At 39.1% G+C, this 12,919-nt stretch overlaps 1 protein-coding gene across 1 annotated transcript in view; it reads right to left on the reverse strand.

The window, feature by feature from the left end:
* Nucleotides 1-12,919, reverse strand: part of tafa5l (TAFA chemokine like family member 5, like) — a 49,012-nt gene that overhangs the window by 29,275 nt on the left and 6,818 nt on the right. The window contains exon 2 of the mRNA XM_028584126.1: nucleotides 6,078-6,227. Coding sequence (XP_028439927.1) covers nucleotides 6,078-6,227 — 150 coding nt within the window. The remainder of the gene's footprint in view (nucleotides 1-6,077; nucleotides 6,228-12,919) is intronic.

Genomic DNA, 12,919 nt, shown 5'->3' on the forward strand with positions numbered 1-12,919 from the left:
ACTGAAAACAAAGATTATGTGCACTAGCCTCTGTTCCTTGCTACTTGGGTACAAAATGGTGCAAAATCCATTATATGACATACAGTAAACTGATGGTCTTTGTACTTTTGTAATGCAAGAATCGCTGTGCACTAAATTCTAGATCAGTAAAACCTGTAGGGTGAGAGAGGATGTTTATTAAAGTTTTAGTTTGACTTGTAATCCCTCCACCCCAACATGCCAATCACCATAACTGGAAGTGAAAAGGCTTAAAAACCATGTTAAGAGGTGTAATATCTGTGAATTTCATTAAAAGTCCCGGCTGTGGCTGCTGAAACACCGCACTTGACGAATGTATAAGGAAATCATAGAGAAGGGCTGAATGACATCAATCAAACTGTGACTTCGGCACATCATTGCCAATGTAAAATATGAAAAACCTAACAAGTAAAATGTTTGTTCAACCATTTAAAGCAAGAATTTTTGAAAGAAGACTCTGTTACAGAAGAAAAGTTAAATCAGTTACTTGGTCTGGTATGACCAGTAGCTTATGGTGGCTGAATATTGCTAAACAAACAAGCTAGATATCACTGTGCAACTGACATAACTGAATCAGTTTGCTGACTTTATGACTCTTCCCCACTTGTGCTACAGTTACACTACATGATAGCATTTGTCATTTGCTGTACTTGCCACTTGTGACCACAATGGCCACTGCTCAGCAGAGTATGCCAAGCTCGGTTTATCCTTTTTACATTGTAATCTTTGTCTTTGTACATACATTGTGGAAAAAGAGTATCAACTCTACACTCAAAAATCAAACATTTTTGTTTGCTTGCATACCAAAACCTTTGAGTATACTTAATTGTGTCACTTCTCTAGCATGAACCCACTTTACACTTGAACCCAGTTAGAGTATGGAACTGGGACAAATATAAAGTCTCCAAGAAAATAAATTACTTTAAATAAATCTGTATTGACTGCTGTCCATGGTGCTGATTCTGGAGCTGTCTTGGGTGTTCTTCAACATTTGTGATGGCAGGCCACAATCCCACTAGTGGGGAGTGATGGCCAAGGTTGGCTTATCTGATCAGCATTCGCATATTGCCTCACCTGTTAATCTTACTATATACAGTATATCTTATTGATCAGGATCCTGGTTGCTGAGACTTGGAGATGCCATGCCAAACGGCCAAAGGAAAATGTTTTAGTCATTATAAGTTTGGTGCCTAATATAAGTTTAGTTATTTATTTATTCACACTCCAACAGATGCCTCTTGTTAGTGTGTTTGCTTCTACTTCTCTGCACTTTGCACCCCCAAAAAAAGATCTGGCGTCATTATCGCACTACTGCAAACAAAGTGGACTGTGCAGAACAGATTGGGAAGATGTTATTGTCTCTGGCATTGCTTCACCTGTGAATCACAACTTTAGAAAAACACTTCATTATTATTAGCAAAAAGACACAAGTGTTCCTCCAACAAAATTACTTTCCAAGATTAGTTTATTGTCTCTAGGTGTTTCCATGCAAAGGCAGACTATTAAAAACCTTATCAGGCATTCAACCACTGACATTCTCACCTGGCTCACAGCTCTGACGAATCGTTGCTCCAACAACTCTTTATCTCATCTGTTTTTTAGATTATCTAGTCTTTATTAGATGGTGACAATGTAAATACAACCAGGACACAAGGGGAGTGAGAGAGGGCCACAACATGCAAAAAAAGATCCCCCACTGGAATTAAACAGGGGATGCTGCAGTTATATGTATAGTTCTTTCTACCTCTTTTCAAATTATTCCAAACTAGAGTTACACTAGAATTCTATGAATAATGGATTACAGAAATGTTGTGTAATACCTGTATTTCTGCTGTCTCTGGTAGTCAGATAGTGCTGAGAGTTCATTTCTCTTTTTATGTGTCTTGACAGGAGGGCATTGCCCACATCAGAGTGGATGTACATTACTTTGTACATTTGCGGCGTGGAGTAAAAGGCAACAACAACAATTTTTCATTTTTCATTAGACCCATTGTTGTCTCGATATGCAGAAATTCCACCTTGTGATTATGGACACATTTTTTAGCTGACAGCAGAAAGCCTTTAAACGAGCCTGTGAGCAACAGGTTGCATCTTTAATGCACTGGCTATTAATGGAGTGTAGGGTGTGGTGCAGTGGGAAACCCGTAATAATCAATTTCCTGCTGCTGTAATCATAGCTCTCTGTAAGTAAATTAGCATCTGCTGAGTGTTACTGAGAGGCATCGGCAGAGAGGGAGTGGTAGTGTAGGGAGCGTGACACAGACTGTGGGACTGCGGTCTCATGTCAGGGCTATTAGATTAAGGCTAACATGAGTTATTGCGAGATGGAACTAATAGATGCATGTGATTGTAATATTGTGAGATCCAATCAGCATCGCAGATGGACTGTGTCTCATCTGACTTATCACCCTCCTCTAGATATCGTCCAATAACACAGAGGGGGCTCTTAAGTATAAAATCTTATCTTAGAGAGTGGATGAACATCACACAGTCTGTATTACAAGGGATCTTTATTCAGCTGGAGTATATTAAAAAAAAAACAGCGGAAGAGGAAAATTCAACATGAAGACAAAAAAAGAGGCACAAAGCGATTGATAATTTGCTGATGTCACACTGGCTGACTGGAGGAGTCTAATGTAGACAACCAATCACATAGTTGGGAGTCAAACAGTCTAAAGGGAGACACGCAAAGTGTTTATCGATTGGCTGGTTAAACAACCAAATTACATTGGCAGTTGCTTTTAATGGAGAAAGAAGTCCATATACAGTATTTTGTTCTATCGGAGACATTTTTTACTGACATTAGCATGTAGCTACATGCGACAATGTTAATTGTTTCCAACATTTTAACATTGTAGATATGACAGAAAATACGGAAAAGCATAGTGGCCCTCATTTATGAAACGTGCGTACGACCTAAAACAGGCGTACGACGGGCGTACGCCGATTCCTACGCAAAGCTCGGCATTTATCAATTTGGACGTGAGCGTAGGCTGCGATCACAAACATCGCACAGGAAGACACGGTGCCATAAATGTAGCGATGGAGCCAGATGACCCGATGCCCAGAGAGCAGTGTCCAGAACAGACACCAACTGAGGGCTATATGAAGGAGACAGGATATTATTCCTCACTTTTAAAAGGTAGCCTATAGTGTTATGTTTGGCAATGATATTCAATACAGGAAACATGACGATGCACAACATTTTTATTTATTCTTCAGGTTTTTGTTTCTCTTTCAAGTGAATTATTTATTTCTGCCATTGACCAAGTTATTTTGGCTTGTTTTTCCAGCCCCTCTGCTGTCAGGAGACAGGATCCAGCACGGGGGGGCGGAGGACACGCGCTCTCCCTCAGCTGTTGCCTCGTTCCGACGAACACGAGTAAAATAAAAGACACTGCATAAACTTTGCTACCGTGTGTTTATTTAATTATAGGTACACCTACATGTAGGCCTAATAGATTGCAATAGAAGCCTGTATATTACTATTAGGACTATAGAAAATGTGTCAAGGATGTATAAATTAAATAGGCTAAACTTCAGCTGGAGTTCAATTTACTACGGCAACACTGTTGACCGCATCAGTGATCTCTTTTCATCCCGCATTCTTTCTACAGCCTTTAATACCAGTTTTCAGGCTGCCAAATAGTACACACGTTAGTGCAAATGAACCTGAGATATCAGGGTTTCAATCTCCACCTCTGAAAAGTTCCGCTTCTCAGCCGGATTACGTCTCGCCATGTCGTAAATTGTAGGGGCGAGGCCTCAAAACCGAGAATATATTGGGGCGTGATATTTAAATGACGATCGTTTCCAGCCGCCGCATTTATCAATGTACGACCATTCTTACGCTCGGATTGGTGTGATACAAACTTTTCATGAATCCCACGTGAAGCCTGTCGTAAGATGATTTCTGCGCTCATATCTGCGCTGGTTTCTACGTTAGGTTGATAAATGAGGGCCAATATGTCCACTTTAATATGTGACAGCAGGAAAAGCATGTGTAATTAATGAAGCCTGTTGGCTGATTGGCACCTGCTGTTTGCAGTATGATTTACAATGATTGGCTTATTTACAGCTGTGTAGCAAGTACCATCCAATCATATTCATGCAGGTGTACAGCTTGGACATTATAACGTGACACTAATATCTGTTACTGTGATAATCATGTCAATGATGTTGTCTGCTGCTGCAGCCCCATTCGCCACTCCACCCTCCTTTTTATGTGGTATTTCATGTTGTCGATTTAATGTTCATGTATGTGTTTATTAAAGATCCCATATTGAAAGAAATGAGATTTCCATGTCTTTTTTAATTAAAGCAGGTTGAGGTGCTATAAAAATACTGTTAAAGTGTCAAAACGCTCAATCCAAAGAGAAATGCACACAGACAGTATTAAGAAACGAGCCGTCCGTCCGTACGGTTGTGATGTCACAATTATACTATATTTATAGACAGAAAGTGCCCATACAGTGCTGTTACAGTCATTCCCAGCTGCAATGATGCTGCAGCAACTTCAAGAGCCCAGATGTGAAAATGCTAACCAATCAGAGAAGACAGAGGGTGAATACAGGTATATATTCAGACAGACAGTATAGCAATGGTCAGTTGCCATTGTCGGGAAAAACAACACAGACGTGGTGCGTTCACTTGAAACTAGTAAGGCTCGTGGTGCATTCAAAGTTATTGTAAAATACCCTATTCCTCTATTTTTAGAGTATAAGTATCGGTTCAGGCACCGGCACCGTTTTAAAAGTATTGTTTTAGCACCGGTATCGGAAAAACCCCAAAAGATACCAAACCCTACATAAAATACAAGTATGAACTGACAATGACTATGGGAAATTTAAGAGCGATTGGCCGACTATAATTGGTAATTTCCTAACGCAAGTGTCTTTGACTGATATAACATTAATAACTACATTGCATGCAGGTGCACCAGATGTAGGGGCCTGGTATTGTACATGCTGGTTAACTGGAATGGGGCACATAATGGAATGGATCTATCAATAATGTTAATAGTTACACCTGTGATTTTCCTGTTATGATTTTTCATAATGTCCCTGTTATGTCAAAATGTCTGCCATGAAAAAGGTCTACGGATTCTGTTGTAGCAGAGTTAATGATTCCACATGCCATTACTTGTCATTATCGCTATTTATTTCATGTGGTTTTAGTCACTGCTATAATTTACTCTAGTGTTATTTACCGCTTTATTTATGTCTTGTTTATAATATTAGATTCCCACTGGGACTGTTTTTTTGTTAAGGAGCCCTCCGTGCCAGCTAGTTTCCAATGTTTATGGCCAAGATAACTGGCTACACACGGCAGCTTTAGATTAACCATAGAGATATGACAGTAGTATCGATCTTCTTATCAAACACTTGGTAAGAAAACGAACAAAGTGTATTTCCCAAAATGTTAAACTATTCTTTTAACTAACCTAAATATTTATAATATCCTTTTAAAGTACATCATCAACTTTATATTCACTACTGTGTCAAAAAAAAAGCCACAACTCAAGAATTCATCCAGTGTTCACTTGGTGCACATTAAAGTCAAATCTTACTTCAAGCTAAAAAAATGCTCAGTAAATAATTCTAGTTTAATCACAACACTACTTTACAAGTAATAAAGTGATCTAAGGCAGAGAGTCATGCCATGGACCCCATTTAGACACAAACATTAGAGGGTCACTTCCAGAATGTTGTTGTTCATTATAGTTATACATTACATGGTTACTAATGTTCTAATGTTCCTAAGGACCAACTGAGGAACCTTTTTTAAATGTATTCAACATGGATTTATCCACAGAATGTTGCTCCTTTCCAGAGCACCTTGCTTGACATTCACACACTATCACTCGCTGTTGCTGTGCCTTGCTCAAGGGGACTACAATGAGAGAGAGTTGGAACCATTTCCATTTACAGTACACATTTTATCACTAGGTTTTCTAACCATTGGGACTCTTGTTTTGACTCAATCCAACTAAAATCAGTAATTTTTGCCCTCTATGGGACAATTTCCCTCGCCAGGGCTAGAAAGGTCATTCAACTCACCGTCTACACATGCTGGCCTCGCCCTGGTGGTCCCAGCAATCTGGCCTCTCCGGCAGGCGCAGCGGGCCGTCTGCCTAGCGATGGTCCGTCTGGGAACGCTGCTGTCTCTGTTGAGCATCACTATCTCGCAGGTTCCCACCGCCAACTGGCCTGCCGAACAGAGCAGCGAGGAACAAAGTACATCACATTAGCATAATGAGACTGTAATGAACATATTATAGAGGAGCAACTGGTCTTCGAAGGTACAATCAACAGGCAGCCTGGAGACAGGGCCCTTTTTTTTGGTATGTGTAGCACTGAACAGTTTAATACTCTCATTTCAGTCTCAAATAGAAAAATGAAAAAATGGATTTCAAAACTTTCAATGCAGCAGGCTAGAGTGCTTCTTCAGTTTTAATACAGTATGGCTGACTGGTCTGTTGATAAAAGTGTCTTATAGTGAGCATGTGGAAACAAAGATCCTTCCAAGAATCTGTAAAAAAGGACATTTTTTATTTTGTAAGTCATAACTAGAAGTTAACAAGCCTACAAGTCAAAAGCTTCAAGATATTAAGGTGCTAATACTGACTATGTTAGGAATAAAATAGACTCAGCAAAATTCATCAGACCATTACATTATGAGATATTGAGACTGTCCTTGAAAGAAAAACAACAGTGGGCATTTTTTCAAATACCTTAAACAACCTCTGTTGTGATGTGAATGAGGGCAAATTACAGAAATTATTCACTAGACAGACATAGCACTATGGTGTGTAGTTTAGCATATAGTTTGGAGTACTTGTTATCCTGTATGCACAGGTGATAGTTTGCTCTCAGTGTGGTGTGAGAGAGAAGTTCATGGGGTGTATAAAGTGGAAAAGATGCCATAATCTGGGAGGCATCAATGTTTTGTTGTGTCCAAGTTGAACATTTTGGCCTGATGGTGGTGCTAGCAGGTAGGTCAGGTGGTCCCCAAAACATTAGACATCATCCTCTTAATACAATTAATATTCACAGCCAGTTGTCTGGAGATCCTGATGTTGGATAGTGTTTCCCATACAGACGGATGGCTGAATGCACTCAATTTCACTATCCTTAGACCTCACCGCCAGCAAGCCAAAACATTTTTAGCCTTTCTAGCAGTTTGATTGAAATTTGTCAATCGTTAATGTTTTTGTGAACCCCTAACCTTTCATATAGCACCATCAGCAGGTCTAAATTTCAGTTCTAGTTTCAGTAGGTCTATCCAATCCTTTGGTGTACAACCAATGTTCGCAAAACTAATGACATTCCTATCAGCCATGACTGTAGTTTGTGTTTAGTGTTGATTAGCAAATGTTAGCATGCTAACACGCTAAACTAAAAAGGTGAACATGGTAAACATTATACTTGTGCATCAGCATGAACATTTTTTGAAAGCATAATTGATGATATCTGAACAATCTTATATTATACATTATATTTCTATATTATAGATCTATATTCATTATATCTTATGTAATTTTTATTTAGTCAAAGCCAATACCTTACATCTTACTAGTTAATACCCTAACAGCCACACAAATGAATTTAAATATTTTTTGTAATTTGACAATTGAACTAGTTTATGGACCGCTGGCTATAATAATGTGAGACTCGGTTGACATGACAGTTGCTGCTGGGCACTGTGTTCCTACAACAGACCAATTTACAAGGCAAGTTAAGCTCTACTGATATGTCAAATGGACAGAATGTTTTAAAGTGATGATTACCTTGCTCAGGAATTTCTGCAGTGTGTATGTGCAATTCTTACACTTCTATCCAAGCAAAGAGAATTACTTCAGAGTTCTCCAGGCATTACAAATTGATGGATGACTCCCTGGCCAAGAACTAGTGGCTATGTAGGTTTTTTGAGTTTCAACTTTGTCAGAATGTGATCTCAGAATTAATTACAGAAACTGGACTACTTGGGAGGGGGGGGGGGGGGGATAATTAATAACTGTTTTTCATTATCTTGACTTTTTCATGTCATGCAAGTTAAAAGAGTTTTTAATCGTTCTCTTTTTACATGGCATGAAATGAACGGGATGAAAGGAACACAATTCTAGATTGAAAATTTTTAATTTTAAATGATTTTTTAGATGATTTTGTTTGCCAAAAGATACTTTGAGCTGCTCTGCATTTCAACATACAGTACACCTGTGTCAAACTATTGCTGTGGCTCATTCATGGCCCTGATGAACGTTTCTGATCAGTCACACTGAAAACTTTTCAACAGCCATGGGCAAATACAAGAAGAGGTGTAACAATGTTTTCAATCTTGAAATTTATTAAATGAACCCTCTGCGTGACCTTTCGTAGCTGACAGTCTCATAGAACACTAATGTTGAGGCAGCAGTTTTGTGTGGTGTACAGTTTTTGGAAACCCGAGGGAACATATTTAATTGTCTTTTATTGAGGCCTTCCTGGTGTGTTTGAGGGAATTATGAACTGTTAATAGTCTTGTGTTTATAGATAAACAAGCTTTAATCACAGGAAATTGCTTGAGGGTGTCTGCTCCTTTCAAAAACACATTTGGAAGAACAAATTCAATATATGTTGATGACACATTTTCAGTAGCATCTTTTTCATTTAAAATCAAATCAAAGGGTTTGTTGCATCCTCAAATGAGAACTAAAAAATGAATCAATAACCTGCTGAACAATATTAATGTGTGAGTACATCAAATCTGACTCAAACTCAGTTTCAGTTTCTTAATAAGTGCAAAATAAATGCATGTGAACTTAAAGAACTATATCAATTTCTCTAGGTTGAACAGTGCAGCACAGAGAAAGTTGGGGAAACTTACTTCACCTTTGTAATGATCTGGACAAAGTTACATAGTTTCTTTTTTTCCTTTCTTTATTGAATGGAAAGCTGCCAGTGAAAGCCATTCAGGCTGACACTGAAATAAAACCAGTTCAGCGAAGGTAGATTAGAGAAGAGTCTGTGCTGCAGTTCTTGTAAGGTCAATCCCTGGCATTCACAAACCATCACTCCTTTACACTGCTGTTTCTAGTTCCTTCCCAGCACCCTCAAAGGCTCATTAAGTGAGACGTTTAACTGCTAAATAGCATGAAATGACTGTAATAATGGCAAAGGTTGAAAGGGTTGTTGATCAACATAAATGACTCATAAAATTGCCTCAGCGGGTGCTGAGATGTTTCAGAAGCTACTTACTTTCAGAGGAAGACATGTTGGAAATATTCCAGATGATGATTGTGGTTTGGTTTTATTATAGTAACCATGTGGGATTAACCCATTATAGGGCAAGAATTAACTTTGGGCCCCAATGACCACCCAACCAATTATTACAACTATGTGCATTGACAATGTAACATTAATTTAGACATGAATCAATCATGAATCAGAAATCAAGTGACACCCTTTCGGGCCCTTGACCTAAGTTTAACATTTCCATGAACTTTGCTGTCTAAATTCACAATCTCCAGAGAATGGAACCCTGTAATTGTTGTAATCCAACAACCTTACATTGTTTTCCCTTGGCCAACACGTTTGCCTGAACTCATGGTCCCCAGGGGATGGACCCTAATGTTGTTGGCAAATCCTTGATCTTTTCTCTAGCAACACAGTCAGGTTACTGTAAGAACTCAAATCAGAAGATCAGATTGCCATGAAATGGCAGCTTCACGTTCCCCCTAAGATGAACCCTTTTCATTTTCAACACTCCATGGGCTTTCTTCCAGCTCCACCTCAACCTTGCAACCTCTAGGACCTGCAAACCAAGCTTAAGACTTTTGTATTAATAATTTGTCCCTGTCAGTAACCACACTCAACCCCAAACGTTTCCAGACTAATATGCATCTAAATGAATGGATTGGTGGGTGGGTTTAGGCTGATAAGAATATTTTGTGTGTAGTGTATTTTTGACATAAAGTTATTATCTGGACCAGTCTTGAGAGTCATAAAACACAATCACCTCTATGAAGAACTGCTATGCACATTTCATACTGCTGCCCACCCTCCCCCACCCACTACCCATCCTCCGCTTCCCACCACTCAGCCCACCCTCTACTCTCTTCTGCTAAGGCGAGTCCCTGTTTACTTGGTGGGTGCGTGGAGGACAGAGGTGCCATCAGATATCAGTGCTCGCTGCCATGTTTCAACACTGAACAGATGAATGGGCTTCATGCAATAAGCCTGAAGGAGAGTAGCAAGGCAGAGAGTGTGTGTGTTGGGGGGAGGGGGGGCTTTTTAAAGTCCCCTCAGCCACGGCCAGTGCTCCATCATACGTACGGGAGTTAATTCATATGACAGTGGGTTTCTGTCACTCAGCAGCGTGAAGACACTTGGCCTCATCTCTATTTCACATGATGAAATTGGCATATGGCTGCTGCGGTGGCGAGGAGCTTGCCAAGTGCAGGATGTCGCTACGTTGCTCTCCAGGCTATGGATCATGTCAGACATCTAGAGGGCTACAGGAAGCCGATACAGAGCAGAGAGACTGGCTTTCAGCACTGACTGGCAGCCTGATGACTTTCACTGATCACTGAATCACAACACTATACAAGTGGCAGCGCAGACACACAAGGGTTCAAACAAACACAGCTTAGAGCAAAGACGTGAGTCTGTGCTCTAGATATTGGCACTTTGATCAGACACACTGCAGATCACCAAAGTACAGGAGCACAAATATCTTAGTATCTCTGCCTGAAATAGGCTGCCAGGAGTCCACACTTGCTTTCCCAATTTTCCCAATTCAATGTGTGTCATTGTAAGACTGAGAACTGCTGGGCATGATGAGGTTATTAAACTACATTACACTGGCTGACTCTGACCACATAGAGTGAAAATAGAAAACTACTAATTATCTTTCCTGTTAACATTGCAATCGGTTCCTTATTTAGACATGTACTTATCAATAAAACATTCACTTTGTTCTTGCTTATCTTTCTTTTCTTGTTGGTCTCTTTAATTAAGACTGCAGATACATCAGTAGTCCTAACTGATAAAATACCTTTATCAGATTTAACAGACAAACACATCAGACACAACCATGCACTGCTCCCATTCAACTGAAACCAGATTGGGTGCTATGAGAACTGCTCTGCTTCTTCTCAGGGAGTCTGTCATAAAAAAATAATAATAATATGACAGGCTGCACTGAATGAACTATGACAAGGATTCCATTTCCATATTAAAACAATCTTCCATTATAGATTGTAATTACTCGCAGGCAGCTAAAGATGGAAGTGAGGTTTTACAATGTTTTATTGCAGAGATCATCTCTGAAAACTACTCTTTCAAACCATGTTTATTAAAAATTCCACTTCTTGTAAAGCTAGTTCAGTTAATTATTCATGACAATATGTATTGTATTCAGTATTATTCCCCTTAAAGACACAGCTATAGCACGGAGCCATTATGTGCTGGCTCGGCTCAAACGTCCTGGCATTGAATCTAACCAGTTTTCCCTGAGAGAGTCAATCAGACTCTAATCACTACACTGGCATACAATAATAAGTCTCAGTGATTATCTTCCTTCCATTGTATGTTCATTTCTTGATAGAAGTGCCATTCGCAAGGATGAAAATGGGGCTGCCAACAAAGCACCAATTTAGAGAGCATGCCAATCATATTAACATGCATCAAATCAGATATGAATTCAAAGGATCTTTTATGGAAGATTGAAAACATTGTGTGATGCATTATAATATTAATGCTACAGGTAATCAGCCAAAATATATATATTTTTTGTGGTGGCTGCAGTTATCAAGTTTTGAAATGTAATGAGCACTGACTAAACCTTCATACCACCACGAATCTTAAATCCATACGCCTACCTCACACTGCTTGGATTTATTTTCTCTTGAAAGTCTTGTGTTCATGGCTGCAAATAATTATTATCATTATTGATCATGGATTAATTTAACTATTCAAATGGACTTTTTTGTTAGTGCTCTTGAACCTGAGCAGGACAAAGTGCTTTACAAAGCATCTCGTTCAAACACACACAAACACACTCAAACCGATGGTGGTGGAGATGCCATACGAGGCGCCATTTGGGGTTCAGTGTCCTGCTCAAATACACAAATGTGGACAGGAGGAGCCAAAATCGGAACAGAAACCCTATAATTTGCTTGCAACATGCTTGCCAATTTGCTAAGAGTGAGTTAAATGTTAGAATCGTGCACCTACTAATGAACAGGTGGTATTCATTAAGTTAAAATGAGCAATCTAAGACACTAAGACTTGTTTCGTCCCACCAACACTCCAAACCCCCCAAATATTCAGTTTACTGGCACATATGACAAAGGAAAGCAGCAAATATTTAAAATGTAGACGCTGCAAGTACAGTAGGGACTGTTTGGCATATTTGCTTGAAAAATTACTTCAACAATGAATTCTCAAAATAGTTGACAATTATTTTTCTGTCAACTCCCATACAAAAGTGTTCTTCCATTAGGCCCATTATTTGGATTGTTTGCTTAATGGTTAACAGTTAATTGATTTTCAAAATGATTCACCATACATTTTCTGACAATCACATAATCAATTAATTGAATAAGTTTTTCAGACCCACTTATGACATACATTAGTGCACCAAGGTTAATCACCACTAACTTGGACATAATACTGTTATTCACAGTGTAGTCTCACATGCTGGATCTAGCTCCACAGCACTGTTGAGTATGGTTTTACTACACCACACATACATTCTAGGATAGGAGAAAAAAAAATCTGGGTTGTTTGCATTTCCGGGCCAAAACCGAAAATTCAGGATGCACTGGGTCAGAAACCGAAACAGAAAATGACTTATTTTTTTAAACCCATTTTAATTATATTTATATATATACCAGGGATATATAATATATATTTTTTGT

Source organism: Perca flavescens, chromosome 7, assembly GCF_004354835.1.
Source record: "Perca flavescens isolate YP-PL-M2 chromosome 7, PFLA_1.0, whole genome shotgun sequence".
Classification (NCBI taxonomy): domain Eukaryota; kingdom Metazoa; phylum Chordata; class Actinopteri; order Perciformes; family Percidae; genus Perca; species Perca flavescens.